The sequence below is a fragment of the Budorcas taxicolor genome, chromosome 2, assembly GCF_023091745.1.
Source record: "Budorcas taxicolor isolate Tak-1 chromosome 2, Takin1.1, whole genome shotgun sequence".
Taxonomy (NCBI): Eukaryota; Metazoa; Chordata; class Mammalia; order Artiodactyla; family Bovidae; genus Budorcas; species Budorcas taxicolor.
In genome coordinates this window covers 168,660,848-168,682,012 of record NC_068911.1, presented here as the reverse complement: position 1 = coordinate 168,682,012, position 21,165 = coordinate 168,660,848, and the positions used below count along the sequence as shown (strand labels likewise).

At 43.8% G+C, this 21,165-nt stretch overlaps 1 protein-coding gene across 1 annotated transcript in view; it reads left to right on the top strand.

Moving 5' to 3' along the window:
• The window catches only part of PTPRU (protein tyrosine phosphatase receptor type U), an 86,604-nt gene that overhangs the window by 22,740 nt on the left and 42,699 nt on the right, over window positions 1–21,165 (top strand). Inside the window, exons 7-11 of the mRNA XM_052635977.1 lie at window positions 147–440; window positions 14,022–14,330; window positions 19,268–19,377; window positions 19,617–19,818; window positions 20,156–20,258. Coding sequence (XP_052491937.1) covers window positions 147–440; window positions 14,022–14,330; window positions 19,268–19,377; window positions 19,617–19,818; window positions 20,156–20,258 — 1,018 coding nt within the window. The remainder of the gene's footprint in view (window positions 1–146; window positions 441–14,021; window positions 14,331–19,267; window positions 19,378–19,616; window positions 19,819–20,155; window positions 20,259–21,165) is intronic.

Below are 21,165 nucleotides of genomic sequence, written 5' to 3'. Positions count from 1 at the left end.
ACATGCGGGGCTGCATGAGGAGCCTGGGGTAGGGGTGAGGGACCAGGATGGCGCTAGGGGTTTTGGGTGTTGTAGGATGAGGAGCTGGGAGCCAGGGATTCATAGCGGCATCCGTCTGGCTCCGTCTTTCCCCCATCTCCTTGCAGAGCCCCCTACCCCCATTGCACCCCCGCAGCTGCTGCGCGCTGGTCCCACCTACCTCATCATTCAGCTCAACACCAACTCCATCATCGGCGACGGGCCGATCGTGCGAAAGGAGATTGAGTACCGCATGGCGCGCGGCCCGTGGGCCGAGGTGCACGCCGTCAGCCTGCAGACCTACAAGCTGTGGCACCTCGACCCCGACACGGAGTACGAGATCAGTGTGTTGCTCACGCGCCCGGGTGACGGTGGCACCGGCCGTCCGGGGCCGCCCCTCGTCAGCCGCACCAAGTGCGCAGGTGGGTGCTTCCTGGCTTCATTGCCTCCTCCGGATACTCAGGTATGGACTTAGGGCATCCAAGGGGCGAAGGGCACATTCCGAACGGTAGTATGGCCTCCCTCTGTGCTTCTCAAACTTTCTGAACCATTATGATTTTCGCTCCATCCTAGTTATGGTAAAGAAATGGATGATAGCTAACGCTTTACTCTGAAGGACACATGTGTGTGTGTCATATTTAAAACTCAGAACAACCCCATCATCTAGGTACTCTTGTACCCATTTTACAGATGAGGTGTAAAATCTGTAACCTCTGTACAGATGATCATGAATAGAGATGTTAAGTGACTGGCTCAAAGTCACACAGCTAGTAAGTAGCAGAACAGTAAGGGATTAGAACTCTTGACTGGCTGGCTTCAGGATCTGTGTTCTTAATTCTACACTGTATCATCTAGGTAAAATAAACAACTAAACAGCATAAAATAAAAGCATGTTATTAAATTCTAGCTGGATTCTCTCATCTGGGCATTTAAGACTGAGGTCTGCTTTTTCTTATTTAAAAGGGTACAGCATCTGTTATGAGTGATGGCACACCTGCACCAGAGGAGACTTTTTTGTTTAATCAGAAGAGAGACTGAGAACAGAACGATTTTCTTACTCTGTGATTTCAGCATTTTTGTGGTTGTTGTTGAATTTTTATTGCCATATAAAAGATTCATATGTGGTTATAAGGAAAAATACAAGAGATTTTCCTTTTCACTTTACCCTGTTTCCTGAAATGGTAACATTTTGCAAAACTGTGGTGTAATATTCCTCTCAAGATACTGACATTGACAAAATCCACAGATCTTATTCAGACTTACCCAGTTTCATTTGTCCTCATTTGTGTGTATGTGTGTATATTTAGTTCTATATAGTTTATTCTAGTGTTGGTTTGTGTATCTACCACCACAGTCAAAAGATACTGAACAGTTCAATCAGCTTAAGGATCCTTTGATTTGCCCTTTTGTATCATTGCTGTCCTTCCACCCCTACCCCGTGGGAACTGCTAATCTGTTCTTCATTTCTAAAACATGTTATATAGCTGATAAAATCATACATTGTATATACAGTATATAACCTTTTTGGTTTTTGTTTGGTTCAGTTCACTTCAGCTCAGTTCGGTCGCTCAATCGTGTCTGACTCTGTGACCCCATGAATCGCAGCACACCAGGCCTCCCTGTCCATCACCAACTCCCGGAGTTCACGCAAACTCATGTCCATTGAGTGGGTGATGCCATCCAGCCATCTCATTCTCTGTCGTCCCCTTCTCCTCCTGCCCCCAATCCCTCCCAGCATCAGGGACTTTTCCAACGAGTCAACTCTTCGCATGATATTTATTCACTTTATTTACATGTATTTATTTCTGTTTGGCTGCACTGGGTCTTCATTGTTGCACTCGGTCTTTCTCTAATTGGTACAAGCAGGGGATAATCTGTTTGCTGTGCGAGGGTTTCTCACGGCGGTGGTGTCTCTTGTGGCAAACAGGCTCTAGAGCACAGGCTCAGCAGTTGTGGCAAATGGGCTTAGTTGCCCAGCAGAATGTGGGATCTTCCCAGACAAGGGATCAAACCCATGTCTCCTGTATTGGAAGTCAGATTCTTAATCACCAGACTTCCAGAGATGTCCCAGTATATAATCTTTTGAATTGCCTTTTTAATTTGGTAATAGCTTTATTGAGATATAACCACATCTCACTCAATTTGCTCAAGAGAGTGTATAATTCAGTGGTTTTTAGTATATTCACAGAGTTGTGCAACCATCACCACAATAAATTTTAGAACATTTTCCCCTCTCTCAAAGGAAGCCTTGTATCCTTTAGCAGTCCACCCCTCCCCTCATGTCCCGTTAATACTTCCAGCCGTAGACAGCCACTAATTTATTTTTTGTCTCTATAGAGATTTGCCTCTCTGGACATTTTGTATATAATGGAATCATATAATATGTAGTCTTTTGTGACTGGCTTCTTTCTCATAGCATACTTTTTCAAGGTTTATTCATGTTGTGGCATGCTTTAGTACTTTTTATTGTTGAATAATATTCTATTGTATAGACATACCATAATTTACTTATACATTTATCAGTTGGAAAGCATCTGCATTGTTTATACTTTTTGGTTATTATTGCTATGAGTATTAATGTAGAGATTTTTGTATGGAAATATGTTTTAATTTCTCCTGAGGGTATAGCATGTACATATCATATGGTAATTATGTTTAACCATTTAGCAACCTGCTGGATTGCTTTCCAAAGCAGCCATTCCACTTTACATTCTCATCAGCTGCGTATGGGAGTTCCAGTATCTCTACATATCCACTAACACTCATTATTATCTGTCTTCTGATTATAACCCTCCTGGTGGATATGAAGTGGTGTCTCATTGTGGTTTTGCACGTCTCTGATGGTTAATAAATATCAAACAAGTTGCATGTTCTTATTGGCCATTTGTATGCCTTCTCTGTATAAATGTCTATTCAGATCCTTTACTCATTTTTAAATTGGGTTTTAATCTTTTAATTATTGAGTTGTAAAAGTTCTTTATATATTCCAGATACTAGACCCTTATCAGATATATTTGCAAATATTTTCTTCCATTCTGTGACTTGTCTTTTAACTTTCTTGATGGTGTCCTTTGAAGCACAAAGATTTTTAATTTTAATGAGGCTCAATTTATCTACTTTTTCTTTTGTTATTTGGACTTTTGATGTCACATCTAGAAAACGTTTGCCTAGTCCAAAGTAAGGAAGATTTACTTTTATTTTTTTCTATGAGTTTTATAGTTTTAGCTCTTACATTTAGCTCCTTGACACACTTTGAGTTAATTTTTGGATTTGGGGCGAGGTAGGAGTCCAGTCTCATTCTTTTGCTTGTGGGTGTCCAGTTGTCCCAGCACCATTTATGGAAAAGACTGTTCTTTTCTCATTGGATTGTCTCGGCAGTGAGACTGACTCTTCTGGTCAGTGTAGTTCCCTGGGGATTCATCCAAGTTGTATAAATCAATAGTTCGTCCTGTTTTAATGCTGAGTAATATCCCATGGTGTGGCTATACCAGAGTTTGTTTAACCATTCATCTGTTGAATGACCCCTGAACCGGTCCCAGTTTTTGGCTGTTACAAGTAAAGCTGCCATGAACATTCATGTACGAGTTTTTGCATGAACATAATTTTTCATTTTTTTCTGGGCTAAATGCCTAAGGATACAAATGATGGATCATATGGTAATTGCATATTTATTGCAGTTTTATTGAAAACTGCCAGAGTTGGTTGTATGCTTTTACATTCTCATCAGCAATAGATGAGTGATCCAGTTTTCTACATCCTTGCCAGCATTTAGTGTTGTCATTATTATTGTTATTTTTAAAAAATTTTAGCCATTCTGAGAGGTATGTAGTAATATCCCATCCTGGTCTTAATTTGCCTTTCTTTAATGCCTAGTGACATTAATGGGCTTCCTGTGGCTCACCTGGTAAAGAATCTGCCTGCAATGTGGGAGACCTGGGTTTGATCCCTGGGTTGGGAAGATCCCTCTGGAGAAGGGAAAGGCTACCCACTCCAGTATTCTGGCCTAGAGAATTCCATGGACTATATAGTCCATGCAAAGAGTCGGACACGATTGAGCAACTTTCACTTTCCATGCCTAGTGATGCTGAACATCTTTTCATGTGCTGTTTGCCATCTGTATATCCTCTTCATGAATTATTCATGTCTTTGCCCATTTTCTAATTGGATTATTCATTTTTTATTGTTGAGCTTTGAGAATTCTTTACACATTCTAGATACTAGTCCTTTTTTTGGGTATATAGTTTGTAAATATTTCCCCCTGGCTTTTAGCTTGTCTTTTTTCTCCTCTTCACCTGGGCTTTCATGGAATAATCACTTTAAATTTTTATGAGGGCCAGTTTATCAAAACTTCCTTTTATGAACTATGCTTTTAGTGTCAAATTTAAGAACTCCTTGCATTGCCCTAGATTCTGAAGATTTTCTCCTATTCTTTTTTTTAAATAAAAGTGTTATAGTTTTACAAATAAGTCATGATCCATTTTGAGTTAACTTTTAGATAAGCTACAGAATTTGGTTGAGGTTTATTTTTTTCCCAGTGAATATTCTTGTGTTTTTAAGAGCTGATCTGAGAACCATCTAAAATACAGTTTAATGCCACACTTGGAGAGGCCCTTGGGTGGTTGGTAAGAGTATTCTAGGGGAGATTACCTTCTAGCTGAAGGACCTGTGTCAGATTAACCTCTCCAAGCTTTAGTCCCATTGTTTTATAAAAGGGGATAATAATAATGTTTACAGGGTAAATGTGAAGATTCAACACATGTTTGTTGAGTGCCTATTACTTGTCAGATACTGTTTAGTTGCTAAGGATATAAGACTGTGACCAAGACAGACAAAGGCCACTAGTGTATGAGTTCCTCATGCCGGAACTGCACGGAACTCACATTCTGGTGGGTAGTTGTTGTTCAGTAAGTCGTGTCTGCCTCTTTGCAACCTCATGGGCTGCAGCACACCAGGCTTCCCTGTCTTTCACTGTCTCCCAAAGTTTGCTCAAACTCATGTCCATTGAGTCGATGATGCCATCCAACCATCTCATTCTCTGTCGCCCCCTTCTCCTCCTGCCTTCAGTCTTTCCCAGCATCAGTGTCTTTTCCAGTGAATAGGCTCTTTGCATCAGGTGGCCAAAGTATTGGAGCTTCAGCTTCAGCATCAGTCCTTCAAACGAATATTCAGGGTTGGTTTCCTTTAGGAATGACTGGTTGGATCTCCTTGCAGTCCAAGGGACTCTCAAGAGTTTTCTCCAACACCACAGTTGGAAGGCATCAAATCTTCAGTGCTCAGCCTTCTTTATGGTCCAACTCTCACATCCATATATGACTACTGGAAAAACCATAGCTTTGACTAGACAGACCTTTGTCAGCAAAATGATGTCTCTTCTTTTTAATATGCTGTCTAGGTTTGTCATAACTTTTCTTCCAAGGAGCAAGCGTCTTTGAATTTCATGGCTGCAGTCACCATCCTCAGTGATTTTGGAGCCCAAGAAAATAAAGTTTGTCACTGGTCCCATCACTTTATGGCAAATAGATGAGGGAGCCTAGTGGGCTGCCGTCTATGGGGTCGCACAGAGTCGGACACAACTGACGTGACTTAGCAGCAGCAGCAGCAGCAGCAGCAGCAGATGGGACCAGATGCCATGATCTTAGGTTTTTGAATGCTGAGTTTTAAGCCAGCTTTTTCATTCTCCTCTTTCACCTTCATCAAGAGGCTCTTTAGTTCCTCTTCACTTTCTGAAATTAGGGTGAAGTCATCTGCAAATCTGAGGTTGTTGATATTTCTCCCAGCAATCTTGATTCCAGCTTGTGATTCATTCAGCCTGACATTTTGCATGATGTACTCTGCATATAAGTTAAATAAGCAGGGTGACAATAGATAGCTTTGATGTACTCCTTTCCCAATTTGGAACCAGCCTGTTGTTCCATGTCCAGTTCTAACTGTTGTTTCTTGACTTGCATACAGGTTTCTCAAGAGGCAGGTAAGGTGGTCTGGTATCCCATCTTTATAAGAATTTTCCAGTTTGTTATGATTTACACAGTCAAAGACTTTAGCATAGTCAATGAAGCAGATGTTTTTCTGGAATTCTCTTGCTTTTTCAATGATCCACTGGAAGTTGGCAGTTTGATCTCTGGTTCCTCTGCCTTTTATAAATCCAACTTGTACATCTGGAAATTCCTAGTTTCATACTGAGAGCTAGCATGGATGATTTTGAGCTTTACCTTGCTAACATGTGAAATGGGTGCAATTGTGAGGTACTTTAGACATTCTTTGGCATTGCCTTTCTTTGGGATTGGAATGAAAACGGACCTTTTCCAGTCCTGTGGCCACTGCTGAGTTTTCCAAATTTGCTGGCATATTGAGTGCAGCACTTTAACAGTATCATCTTTTCAGATTTTCAGTAGCTCTACTGGAATTCTATCATCTCCACTAACTTTGATCATAGTAATGCTTCCTAAGACCCACTTGACTTCATGCTCCAGGATGTCTGGGTCTAGGTCAGTGACCCCACCTTTGTGGTTATCCACGTCAAGACCTTTATTGTACAGTTCTGTGTATTCTTGCCACCTCTCAATCTCTTCTGCTTCTGTTAGGTCCTTACCATTTCTCTCTTTTATTGTGCCCATCTTTGCAAAAATATTCCCTTGGTATCTCTTAATTTTCTTAAAGATATCTCTAGTCTTTCCCATTCCATTGTTTTCCTCTATTTCCTTGCATTGATCACTGATCTTATGTCTCCTTGCTATTCTTTGGAACTCTGCATTCAGTTGGGTATATATCTTTTCCTTTTTCCTTTGCCTTTCACTTCCCTTCTTTTTGCAGCTATTTGTTAAGTCCTCCTCAGACAGCCATTTTGTCTTCTTGCATTCCTTTGTCTTTCTGGCAGGAGGAAGTAGTAAACAAGTGAAATATATAGATTGTCGGTTGATGATCAGGGTTGTGAAGACCAAAGCAGGAAGGGGGATGGGGTGTGAGGTTCGGAGAACTGTTATTTCAAAAAGGCTCAGGGACTGTTTTACCGAGAAGGTGACATTTGAGCAGAGACCTGAAAGAGGTAAGGGAGAGAGCCACACACAGGAAGCTAGAGGAATTGCTGAGGGAAGGGGCGTTCCAGGCCGACCTAATAGCAGGGAGTTCTGTAGTATGCTTGGCATATGTGAGGAGCAGCAAGGAGACCAGTATAACTGTGGTCTAGTGACTGAGGGGAGCTGGCGGGAGAGGAGGTCAAAGTCATACTGGGGATACGGGACCCAGAGCCATTTTACTCTGGGTGGGCTGGGGGACCATTGCAGGTTTGGAGAGCAGGAGTGACATCACCTCCTATGTTTACAAGGATCACTTTTGTCCTTTTGTGGAGAATAGACTCTAGGAGGGCGAAGGGATCAGAGGAGAGACCAGTGAGGAAGCTACTGCAACGAGTCAGCTGGGAGATGGTGGAGGCTGGGAGCTGGGAGGAAGTGGTGGCGGTGGTGAAAGTGGTTAGATTCTGGGTTTGTTTCGAAGGTAGAGCTAACTGCATTTGTTGATGGATTGGATATGCAGTGAGAGAGTGAAATAGAAGTCAAGGATGGCTCCAAAGCGTTTTGCTTGAGCAGCCGAAAGAATGGAGTTATCATTTACTGCAAGGGAGCAGACTGCGGAAGGAGCAGGTGTGACGGGGTGCCATAGATCAGGAGTTCTGTGTTGGAAATGTTGACTTTGAGATGCCTATTAGACGTTCAAGTGGAGATATCCATCAGGTGGATGGATTTACGAGTGTGGGGTTTAGGGAAGAGGTTTGGGCTGCAGATATAAATTTGAAAGTCGTCAGTATAGACATGGTGTAGATGATATTTAAAGCCATGAGACTGGATGAGATCTTTTATGCTGGTGGTTCTTAGTGGGGGTGATTTTGTCTCCCAGGAGTCATCTGCAGTGTCTGGTTGTCACAACTGGGGGTGGGGTGCTAATGGCATCTTAGGGATAGAGGAAGCCCTAGAAGGTAATAAATATCCAACGGTGTATAAGCAGCCTCTTCAACAAAAAATTATCTCATCTGAGATGTCAGTAATGCCAAGGTTGAGAACCCCTGATTTAGTCCTTAGATTTTAGGGAATAAGTGTAGATGGAAAAGAGGGGAGCAGTGAAGCCTGAGTTGTGCAACCCTCTGGTTTTGGATTAAATGCAGGTGATTGCATGTAAATGTATTAAATGCCTGTGAAGCCTAGTGCCTAACACACAGTGAACACTCAGTGAATGACAACTATTATTGTTATGGTGTTTTTAACTCTTCAAAGCCAGTTCTGGTCAGGTACTTGGTATGAAAGAAATCAGAGCCTAGGGTCCACAGAGAGTCTCTCTTTCACTCCTGTTCGTGTGCAGATGAGGGGATGGAAGCCCAGAGATGGGAAGGACTTGCCTGTGACTATACAGTAAGTTAAGAACCCAAGTTTCATGGTGACAGCTGTTGACCACTCTCGTTTTACAGATGAGAAAAGTGAAATTTCGAGAGTTAGTCACTGGTCCACACTGACACAGTGAGTCCATAACAGAGTCAGCACCAAGGTCTGAATGTCCTGACTTCCAGTCTCGTGTTGGAAACCACCACCACCACCTTACTACCAGTAATAGCTGCATCGCTGCCATCGTGGGCTGAGTACCCACTCTGTGCCAGGCACTGCTAAACACTTTACATGGCCTGGCTGGGATAGAAGCTGTGTAAATTAGCAGGGACCAGGCAGATAGGATCCAAACAACTCAGCCTGCTCCTCTTAATCACGTTTCTCTTCGTTTGCATCGCCGCCCCCTCTTTGCTTGGGCGCCTTGACCCATAGTTTTGCTGTTGACCAGCTGTGTTGTCACCTCTTCGGGCTCCATGAAACACCCCTCCCACAGTATTATTTCCTGTAAAAACAATAATAGCACGCCAGTAGAGGCATTTAAAAGAAATCACTCTAAATCTCACCATCCTAGCCCAACAGCTGTTTTAGTTTTCTTGCCTCCTGCAAATCTCTGCCCATATGCCTACAGTACACACTTCACACCCTTGTCATTGGGATGTGGAAAGCGTTCTGCACTCTCCTTCCTTTTCTTGGTGTTGTTACTTGTGTTATGTTGTTTATAATTGTGTTTATTGGCTGTAGGAGTCCACTGAGTGTCTCCATATGGCTGGGCTATTTGCCTTTAGATTTTTATTATTGTGAATAACACTGTATCGAAAAACTTAGTGCTGATCATGCTATATTCCCTCCTTGAATTATTTCTTTCATGTAAGTAGTCAGAGGTGATTTAAGGAAGGGCTTTGATGTATATTGCTTTAAAAAGTGGTTGTACTAATTTATACTGCTGCTATAAAGGGTGCTGCTATGTATAAAGGTATATCTTATCCTTGCTGTTGTTCAGTCGCTAAGTCATGTGTGACTCTGAGACCCCATGAACTGAAGCATTCCAGGCTTCTCTATCCTCCAATATGTCTCTGAGTTTGTTCAAACTCATGTCCATTGAGTTGATGATGCCCATCCAACCATCTCATCCTCTGTCGTCCCCTTCTCCTCTTGCTCTCAATCTTTCCCAGCATCAGGGTCTTTTCCAATGAGCTGGCTCTTTGCATCAGGTTGGCCAAAGTATTGGAGCTTCAGCTTCAGCATCAGTCCTTCCAATGAATATTCAGGGTTGATTTCCTTTAGGATTGACTGGTTTGATCTCCTTGCTGTCCAAGGGACCTCAGGAGTCTTCTCTAGCACCACAGTTCAAAAGCATCAATTCTTTGGCACTCAGCCTTCTTTATGGTCCAATTCTCACATCCGTACATGACTACTGGGAAAACCATAGCTTTGACTATATGGACTTTTGTCAGCAAAGTGATGTCTATGCTTTTTAATACACTGTCTAGGTTTGTCATAGTTTTTCTTCCAAGGAGCAAGCATCTTTTATTTTCGTGGCTGCAGTCACCATATCTCACCATTAGCATGCACATATTAATTAATTCCTATGAATTAGACTCACACCATCTCATGTAACTCTCACACTGCTCTTCAAAGTAGGTGTTATTATATTTCCATTTTTTAGTCAAAGAACTTAATGTTCAAAGGGAGTTGAATCACTTGCCTGAAGTCACAGAACTAATGAAATGTGGAGATAGGATTTGAACTCTGCAGTACCCAACCCCACCCCAAAGCCCCTTCCTCAAGCAACAGTTAATATTTCAGGGTTATTGAGCGCTCCTTAGCATCATTAAAATCAACGCATTGGGGGCTAATTTAACAGATGTTAACTGTTAGCCTTCTTGTGTTAAAAAAAAAAGTGCATTTAGACCTTTGACCTCCGAGTGGCCTACAGCCTGTGGAATTCAGAGGGTTGGGGCTTTGAGGCCCCCAGGTTCTGTTTTGCCAGTGTGTGCTGGCAGCCGAAGAGTGTGTGTCTGGGTGCCAGATGGTTTTTGGAAACACAGAGAGACTCATGAATTCACACCCCTCAATCAACATATCAGCCTGTAGTCAACAAACTATTTGAGCCTCTGGATCTGCCCCGATTTGTTCAGGGTGGGGAGAGAAAGAAAAGTGCGCTTTCTTCTCAGAGACCCCTCTGTCTAGCAAGGGGGGAGGGGGCTAGCATAGCTGTTGGAGAATGAGATACTTAAGCATGAGGGTGAAAGTTTCAGTCTTCAAGTTAGGTGTTACCATTTTGTGCCCTGAAAACTATTTTTTTTTCTTTCTTTTGGCCGTGAGGAATCTTAGTTCCCCGCCCAAGGATCAAACCTGCACCCCCTGCATTGGAAGTGTGGAGTCGTAACCACTGGAATGCCAGGGAGGTCCCCTGGCAAAACGGTTTGAAAAAAAACCTGAGTAGGTTGCCAGTATTTATAAATCTGGAGATTTCACACAAACAATTGGAATCTCTGGCTTCATAAATGGGAAGATCTGGCAACACAGCCCGGAACTGAGTGGCAGCTGCTCCTTTTGGATGAGACACTTACTGTCTCGTTGGTCATAGTCCCAGCATCAGCCTGTGTCACCGGTTTGCAGTTGATGTTTCGTGTCCTTGTCTGAACGCTGCAGGAAGGTGAAGGAAGCAGTGTGCTTCCGCCAAACCTGGAAGGATGGTAAAGGATGTGGAGGTGGGGAGGATGTGAGCAGAGCTTCAGGGAACCGAGATCCTCTCTCGCTAGTGCAAGTAAATCCATGATACTTGGCGTTAGTAGACATAGACACAGACAGAGACACAGACACAGACATAGACACCTTGGGACAGGACACATCGTGCAGCCAGGACCAGAGCCACAGAGTCTCAGGAAATAAAGCAAAGACCTCTGAACAAGATGGCAGAGTGACTGCAGAGTGAACACACACAAAACTCACCCATTCCTTTCTAAACAGATAAGAACAACGAGTTAAAACAAAACTATATAGAAAAACATTAGGAAAATCTCCATGGTCCAGGAACAGCAGAGAAAAGACAAGTGTGGTAGGTGGGCTTGCAGTTATCAGCCCTCGAGATGCAGTGAGCAGGGAACCCGCCTATTAATGTTTTTCTCGGGTGAGGATCGGGTCTGCCTTGTTGTGGGGATAAGAGAGCCAGGCTCTCTGTAAGAAGTCAAGAGGTGAGCCTTACTCTCAGGTGCTGAAATCTCTCAGTGGCATTCGATGTATGACTGGAGACGGCCACTTGCCTCTGGTCCAGGGAAGGAAGGAAAGTTGCACTGTGCTGGCCAGCGTCTAAAGCTGTGCACCTACCCATCCACTTGCAAGTGAGGAGCAGCCTGATGTTTTTCTCTGCATTGTCTTTGTAAAGAGCATCCTGAGCAAATTAATCATATGAAAATGATAATAGGGTCATACTTAATCATCTTAAGAGGCAAAGCAGTAGGACTTTCTTTCCTATTCATTAAGGTGTGTCCTGATATCCTCTAACTGAGGACACTTGACAGGTATCACAGAACCTGCACAGTCAGAGGGCAAGAGAGAAGAGGATCATTAGTAATCATGACTTCATTCACCATGTTATAGATGAGGAAATCGAGGCCCAGAGATTTACTTAGGATTGCACAGCTGCTCAGTGCAGATGCAAGACTGGGGCCTGAGCCCCCGAGTAAAGAAGCCTTGATTTCTTTACTTATAAAATGCGGATAACATTCTGGTTCTATGGAATCTTCAAGAGGCTATGGAGCACAGTAATACGCACTTGCCTTATGTTGGGTATCCGCCTCTCCAGAGGCATTGGTGTGGTTAATTAATTAATTTTTAAAAAGGTATCCTTTTTATTCATTTGGAGAAGGCTCTTGAGAGTCCCTTGGACTGCAAGGAGATCCCAACCAGTCCATCCTAAAGGAAATCAGCGCTGAGTGTTCATTGGAAGGACTGATGTTGAAGCTGAAACTCCAATACCTTGGCTACCTGATGCGAAGAGCTAACTCATTTGAAAAGACCCTGATGCTAGGAAAGATTGAAGGCAGGAGGAAAAGGGGATGACAGAGGATGAGATGGTTGGATGGCATCACCAACTCAATGTGCATGAGTTTGAGTAAACTCTGGGAGTTGTTGATGGACAGGGAGGCCTGGTGTGTTGCAGTCCATGGGGTCACAAAGAGTCAGACACAACTGAGCAAGTGAACTGAACTATTATTCATTTATTATTTATTTTTAAAAATATTTTACTTATTTGGCTGTGCTGGGTCTTAGTTGCACGTGGGATCTTTGATCTTTGTAACAGCATGCGAGGGTCTAGTTCCCTGAGCAGGGATCACACCTGGTTATCTGCATTGGGAATGTGGAATCTTAGCCACTGGATCATCAAGGAAGTTTCCTGGTTTATTTTTATTTATTTTTAGTTTTTGGACAGTGAATTCCTCATGGGGAGGCAGAGTAGTGGTGGTTAAGAGTGTGGATTCTGAAGCTGGCCTGTCAGGTTTGGATTCCAGCTTCACTACTTACTATCTGTGTGACAGTCAGCAAGTTTACTTAATCTCTCCTGTGTGCCTCTATTTCTACATCTGCATAACAAGGCTAATAATGACAGCTTTCTATTAGGTTAGAGAGGGTTAAATGAGATAAAGCATTTTAAAGCCTCTAGAGCAATGCTTGGCACAGACAAAGCCCCCAGTAAATGTTTACAGCCATCATTGTCATCATCATCTTTATAGAACAGATTGTATTTCCCTTTTTTCTTTGGCAGCCAGGGAACCCATCACCTAATTTGAGCCTTGTATTTATAGCTCCATGCGGGACCTAACGGCATGCATTTCTATTTTCCTAACATTCTCTGGCATTATTTATCTATTTGGCTCTCATTTCCCCCATTATGCTGACTTCTCTGTATTATTATATTGTACATATTACTGTAAACTGTTTTAGAACAAATTTGGAATTAACAGAGAATGAAGAAAAATACAACAGTTGGTTGATTCAGGCTGTCTTGACTTCCTTCAGGAGGAATTTGGAATAGGAAGTGAACTGTATTATTAAAAAAATTATAGCTAATATTTTCGATGGCTTACTGTGTATTGGAGCTTCCCTGATACCTCAGTTGGTAAAGAATCCGCCTGCCAAACAGGAGACCTTGGTTCAATTCCTGGGTCAGGAAGATCCCCTGGAGAAGGGAAAGGCTACCCACTCCAGTATTCTGGCCTGGAGAATTCCATGGACTGTATAGTCCATGGGTCACAAAGAGTCGGATATGACTGAGCCACTTTTGCATTGTGTATTAGCCATTGCTACACATGCTTTGTATGTTTTACCTTAAACCTCACAGCCATCCTGTGATCGAGCCTATTATCCCATTTTGCAGATGAGGAAACTAAGGCTCAGAGAGATAAAGTGACTTAGCCAGTAGTTGTCAGCTGCAAGCAACAGAGCCAGGATTCAGATGTGGGCCTGCCTGACTCCAAAACATGCACTTTATTCCCTTTTTGCTGCACTAAGGGGTCTCTTGGACTCTTGGGGGCAAATGAGGGTTGATACTAGTCAGCTGCCTGATGTTTTCTCTCTCATCCTGCTTCTCCTCCTCTCTCTTCTACCCTTTCTGTTGCTCGGATTCCCCAGAGCCCATGAGGGCCCCCAAAGGCCTGGCTTTTGCTGAGATCCAGGCCCGCCAGCTGACCGTGCAGTGGGAACCACTGGGCTACAACGTGACACGTTGCCACACCTACACCGTGTCCCTGTGCTATCACTACACCCTGGGCAGCAGCCACAACCAGACCGTCCGGGAGTGTGTGAAGATGGAGCGGGGTGTCAGCCGCTACACCATCAAGAACCTGCTGCCCTACCGGAATGTCCACGTGCGGCTCATCCTCGCTAACCCCGAGGGGCGCAAAGAGGGCAAGGAAGTCACCTTCCAGACAGACGAGGACGGTAAGAGGCCTCCTGATCCCCGGTGCCCACAGACACCACGTGTCTGAGACTGAACTCGCCCTAGGAGATTTTTTGCTTAGGTTTAAGCCGACTGTATGACAACAGAGTAATGATACTAATATCTATTCCTTGGAAGACTTTGGGTAAAATTGGTATAATTTCTTCCTTAAAATGTTTGGGAACATTTACCAGGGAAGTCATTTCGGCCTGGAGTTTTCATTGTGGGAGGGTTTTTAATAACAATTTTAATTTTCAAAGTAGATATTGGAATATTCAGACTTTCTAGTCTTTGTATCAGTTTTGGTGTACTCCGTTTTTAAGGGATTTGATCATTTCACTTAAGTTGCCAACTATCTTGGCATCAAGTTGGCTATAATATTCTCTTGTTATATTTATTGAATGTCTGCGGGATCTATTGTGCTATCCCCTTTTTCATGCCTGATATTGGTAATTTGTGTCTTCTCTTTTTTTCTCATGTTCATTCTTGGTAAGGGTATATAAATTTTATTAATCTTTACAAAGAGCCAAAATTTTGGCCTAGTTTATTTTTTTTATTTTATACTTAACGTTCTCTTCTATTTCTTTTTAAAAATGCTTTCTTTGCATTTGATCAGCTGTTCTTTTAGTTTTTTGATATGGAAGCTTATTAGATCACTGATTTTGAGCCTGCCTTCATTTCTAACATATGCATTTAAAGCTATAAATTTCCCTCAGCTCTGCTTTAGTTTTATTGCACAAGTTTTGCTATATCCTATCTTCAGTATCATTCAGTTTAAAATATTTTCTGATTTCTGTTATGATTCATTCTTTGACCCAAGAGTTATTTAGAATTACATTGTTTGATTTCTGACTGGGATTTCTCTAGTTATCTTTTTGTTATTGATTTCTAGCTTACACTGTAGTCAGAGTACATACTCTAATTTTGGTCTTTTGAAATTTGATCCATGCTTTATGGCCTAATATATGGTTGTGAGTGAGTGAAAGTCTTCAGTCCGACTCTTTGCGACTCCATGGACTATACAGTCTATGGAATTCTCCAGCCCAGAATAGTGGAGTGGGTAGCCGGTCCCTTCTCCAGGGGATCTTCCCAACTCCGGGATCGAACCCAGGTCTCCTGCATGGCAGGTGGAATCTTTACTAGCTGAGCCACCAGTGATATATGGTTAAATTTTAGTAAATGTTCCATATCTACTTGAAAAAAATGTGCATTCTGTCATTGTTGAGTGTACTCTTCCACTGATATCAAGCTAACATTCATTAATTTCAGAATGCTTTTTATATATTAATGCACGTGCACCTCATGACAACCCTATCTGGCTGTTTACTGTTACCCTTCCCGTTTTGCCGATGAAGTCCCATTACTAGTAGATGGGTAGCAGAGCTGGGTTTCAAACCTGGCCATCTGTTTGAGAGCTGTTTTTCTTAACAGCTACATTCTAATCTCAGCACAGGTCCAAAGCCTTCCTCCAGATTGCTGTAAATCCCCAGGTACCCCTAAGCTCCTTGGTTAATAGTTTTCTTTTTTGTTTGTTTCCTCACATGTATAATTTTCTGTCTGCACAGCAGTGGCCCAGATATAAAATTCAACTCCTTTCTCAATTTCCAGAAAACCCCACTCACCTGAGGAAGTGTGTATGCCTTGTGCCCTGCACTGATGAGGATTTGCTGGGGGTGGGAATGAAGTCTGGAGGGGTTTACCCTAAATCGGAGAAACTTAACTTTTTTCTCCTACCTATCTGAGGTTCATTGGATGAGATCCTGTAAATTGACTGAGCAAAAATAGATTAACCAGATGAAAATAAGATAAAAATATTAAAAAAATTTTGTTATAAATTCTATTTATTTTTTGTTATATATTCTTAAAAATTGAAGTGTGGTTAATTTGCAATATTGTGTTAGTTTTAGGCATAAGCAGAGGGATTCAGTTTATTATATACAATAAAATAAATTTTATTAATCTTTCCAAAGCTTATATAATATATATGTGAATATATACACACATATATATATTCAGATTATTTTCTATTATAGGAAACAGAGTTTATGAACACACGCTTTGCACATAATAGGGAGTACTCAGTGATGAGTAACTCAAAGGAGTGGTAAGAACTTGGGGTTATATAGCCTCTTAACCATGGAACAATGAATTTTTAGTAAAGTGGCAAGACAAAAGAAAAGGACTTCAAACTTCTAGGGGCAGCAAATTAGGGGAAATCACATGTATGGGGAAACTAATGGTGGTCAGTAAAGGCTGTCAGGTAGATTCCTCTGGGCTGATAAGGGTCCAGAGGTTTCTCAGTGATTAACTTCTGTCCTACCAGGTAAAGAGGGGAGGGGGGCACCTGTGCAAATTTATGTCCTACTTTTAGGCAAATAGGGGGAGGGTAGAGAATTTTTTCTTGTGTATGCTCCTATATTGCCTTCTCAGTTCAACTCAAAATAATCCTTATTCCAAGTGACATATTTTGGGGTAGCATGTATTGCTACCCTTCTCAAGTAATCTCATGTTGACTCTCAGACCGCTCCATTCTTAAAATCTGTTGACCTTTCCCCTTTCCTTCTGCAAGGTACATTGTTGAGGCTGCTTCACCCCCAACCCTGGCCACCAGGCCTCACTTGGCTCCTTGTTTTTCTTTCTTTTTTCTCTGTCCCCCTTCTCCTGCCTCTTTTTAATGTTAATTAATTATTTAATATTTTATACTTTTCACTGAAGTATTAGTATAATACTTACGGGGAGTGTGCTTATCTTAAGCGGTCAGCTCAGCTTGGCATTCTCCTAGACTGCACACATCAGGATAACCCACACCCAGACCAAGAAAAAGCATTACCAGCAGCCCTGAAGTCCCCTTTCTGCACCCTCCCACTCACAGCTCCCAAAGGTAATCATTATCCTGACCCGTAATGCCATAGGCTGATCTCTGCTTGGTTTTGAACATTATATCAGTGGAATCATACAGTGTATGTTCTCTTTCTTAGTACACATAGCTGATTCACTTTGCTGTACAGCAGACACGAACACAACATTGTAAAGCAACTATACTCCAATAAAAATTAATTTTGAAAAAAGAAAGCCGTTTTAGAAACTCTGTAACCTGGAGGTAAAACTACCCCTGTTTTCAGGACACCTGTTGTATATAATAGCCTAAACCATGATATGTTCATATAGCAACCCTTGTGGTTCTACCCAGACTAAATTAAAACATTATACATTCAAAAAAACAAAAAACAAATGAAGCTGCTATGAACATGGGCATGCTGGTTCAAATGGACTACGTTTTTGTTTACTTGGGAAAATACCTTTGAGTGGGAGTGTTGTTTTGGGTGTAAGTGTATGTTGAACTTGATAAGAAATTGCCAAACTGATTTCCAAAGTGGCCATACGTTTGCATCCTCATCCGTGAAAGACAGGGAAGCCTGGCGCGCTGCAGTCCATGGGGTCACGAAGAGTCAGACACGGCTGGGCGACTGAACAGCTGCAATGTCAGGGCGCTGCAGGTGCTCCGAATTCTCTCCAGTAGGAGGTGTTGTCAGCCTTGGGAGCTTAGTCCTTCCAGTAGGTCTGTAGTTGTGGTCCTACCTTTTCTGGATCAGTGTATGTTCTTTTTATGACTGGCTTCTCCGTCTCAGCTTTATGCTTGAGATATTCGGCCAAGTGGTGTGTACAGTTCCAGAGAATTTATTCTCATTGCTGAATAATCCATTATGTGACTATTTATTCATCCTATTTACTATTGTTAGGCATTTGGGGTGCTTTCAACTATTTTACATTGGAGAAGGAAAAGGCAACCCACTCCAGTGTTCTTGCCTGGAAAATCCCAGGGACAGAGGAGCCTGGTGGGCTGCTGTCTGTGGGGTCGCACAGGGTCGGACACGACTGAAGCAACTTAGTGGCAGCGGTGGTGGCAACTATTTTAAATTGTGCTGCAAATAAAATTCTTGTAGATTCTTTTTTTTTTTTTGGTAGATATACACATTTTTGATGGGTTTATGCCTAGGAGTGGAACGGCTAGATTTCAGGGTTTGTGTTCATAATAAGGAGATATATCCAGTTTTCCCAAGTGGTTGTGTTGAATTACACTCCCACTAACAGTGTGTGAAAATTTCAGTTGCTCTGCTTCCTCAGCAGCACTTGGAATTGTCTTTTTCCTTTTAACATTTTGGTGGGTGAATAGTGGAATTGCCTGGTTAACTTCATTTTAACACAAGGCACTTGAGCTATTATCTTGGTTTCTGCTTTCCCCTATCTTAGAAGTTCAGCTTCCCTACAAAGGTTTATCAAAGTGTTTTCCCAAAAACAAAGAAGGCCATTCTCTTCCTAGAGGAAATTCCTGGAGCCAGCTGTGAAGATGATACCTTAAAACAAAAACAAAACAAAACCGTATCTGAAAGGGCTTCTGCTAAAATGTTGACAGTGTTTATCTCTGGGTGATGGAACTGTCGGTGCCATTAATTTTCCTTATGTTTATTTTGATTTTCTACATTGAACATATTGTTTGTGTAATTAGTAATTTTCAGACAAGAAAACATCTCCACCCATAATCCTGCCACTGTAAGGCAGTTGTTTTCATTTTTCTGGCAAATGTCTATATTTTCTGAAAACCACTCAGCTGGAACAAAATAGGAGCATTTATTCTTCTCTGCAAAATGCCTCCTGCACAGTAATGAAAATGCCAGCTGCCCTTTTTGAGTGCTCAGACGTAGGCCGAACCATATGAGAGTGCTGATAGGTATTTGCCTTGGGGCTTTATGTACATCATATCATTTAATTCCGGTGGAGGAGGTATTGTCATCCCCATTTCACAGATGAAGAAGCCAAGGCTCAGAGAGGCTGAGTAGTCCAAGCATCCCAGCTAGGAAATGGCAAGGCTGGAATCTGAACCCAGGTATCTGGTTCCAAAGCTTGCTTTTCCCTGCCCCGTGTCATCTTTCCCTCGCAGTGCCTGGCGGGATTGCGGCTGAGTCCCTGACCTTTACTCCGCTGGAGGACATGATCTTCCTCAAGTGGGAGGAGCCCCAGGAACCCAATGGCCTCATCACTCAGTATGAGGTGGGTGGGCCCCTGGTGGACGGTGGGCCCACAGGTTGGAGAGGGAAGTGTGTGGGGTGGGAGAACAGAGGTGATCATTGGCGTTCCTTCAGCTATGGCTGGGGTCCATACCCTGTGGGCGATGGGGGACCTGCAGGCAGAAGGCAAACGTACCCAGAGGCCTGGCTCACCTGAACCATGATGGGTGGGAGGCTACTTCCCCATCCCTGAGCCTGCCTGCTTGCCCATTCTGCCCCTAGATCAGCTACCAGAGTGTCGAATCGTCAGACCCGGCGGTGAATGTGCCGGGCCCACGGCGTACCATCTCCAAGCTCCGCAACGAGACCTACCATGTCTTCTCCAACCTGCACCCGGGCACCACCTACCTGTTCTCTGTGCGGGCCCGCACGGGCAAAGGCTTTGGCCAGGCGGCGCTCACCGAGATCACCACCAACATCTCAGGTGAGCCCTGCCTGACCTAGCCTGGCCTCTTTGGGGAGGCCCAGAGTCCCCTGGGCACAGAGGTGGGGCTTCCTGGGGGTGGCAATGGAGGACTCCTGCTGAGATAAATGAACCATTTAGAGGGTGAGGTCAGGGAGGATTAACTCAGAGGGTTCTGGAGATGGTTGGTGGAATCCGAGGGCTGAGGTCAGGGGTCAGGGAAGCTCAGGTCAGAGGGAACAGGGAGGCAGAGGCTGAAGGGGAAGCAGTCTGAGGGCAGAGGTCAAGGAGCCTGGAGGCCTGGCCTTCCTGGTGCAGTGGCCAGGCTCCGGGCTTATGTCCTTGTTCTCTCCCCCAGCGCCCAGCTTTGATTATGCTGACATGCCGTCGCCACTGGGCGAGTCTGAGAACACCATCACCGTGCTGCTGAGGCCGGCGCAGGGCCGCGGGGCGCCCATCAGGTGGGCACGCGTGTAACGGAGGGGCGGGAGGTCAGGGCGGTAAAAGAAGATGCCTGTCCTCTGACCCAGAACCCCCACCCAGGCCTGCTCAGCCTTGTCTTCCCTCAGTCTCCTCTTCAGGGTTCAGAGTGTCGGGAGGAGGACGTTGTGTGGTCCTGGGCAGGTGGAAGGCCTGCACTCACTCCCCTCTGAGGCTGTGGGCTGTCTGGTGGTGACTGTCACAAGATCTTGAACAGGAGATTGTTCGGATCTCTCCAGAGGGCCTACCTCTGCCACCTTGGGGCTTTATTTCTCCCCAGCTTTTCCCTTGGGGGTTCCTGTTGAGGGAGACACAAGGATGAGCTTCCTGGAAGGCTAGGGCCTCTGGCCACGTGGCATCCTCTCTCTGGAGAGGCCAAGAGCTTGGCTTCCCTACTTCTTTGCAGAGGAAGCAGATGCTGCAGTGACTGTCTCTGTTGAGGAGAAGGTGCTAGAGATAAGATGGGGTGTGTGTGTGTGTGTGATTGTGGGTGTGATGTGTGTGTGTGTGATTGTGGGTGTGATGTGTGTTTGTGCAGTGTGTGCACACACTTCCTGTCGGCCAGACGTCATCTTAGGGACTTTACCTGCATGAGTCATTTGATCCTCATGGCAGCCGGTGGAGTGGGTATCAGCACCCTTATTTTCTGCATCAGGAAGCAGGCTCAGAGAGCCTGAATAATGTGTCCCCGAGGCCACACGCCTGGTAAGTGATAGCACTGGGATTTGAAAGCCTGGTCTGTCTGTACAGCCTGTACCTTTCCTTGAAGTCATGGAGCCTCTCTGGCCCTCTGGTCCACCCGCTCCTTCCCATAAAGGCTCAGGCACTGGGAGAGGGTGACAGCCTGCAGTTGGCCGTGAGAGGGTCCTACTGAGACCCCCCAAAAAG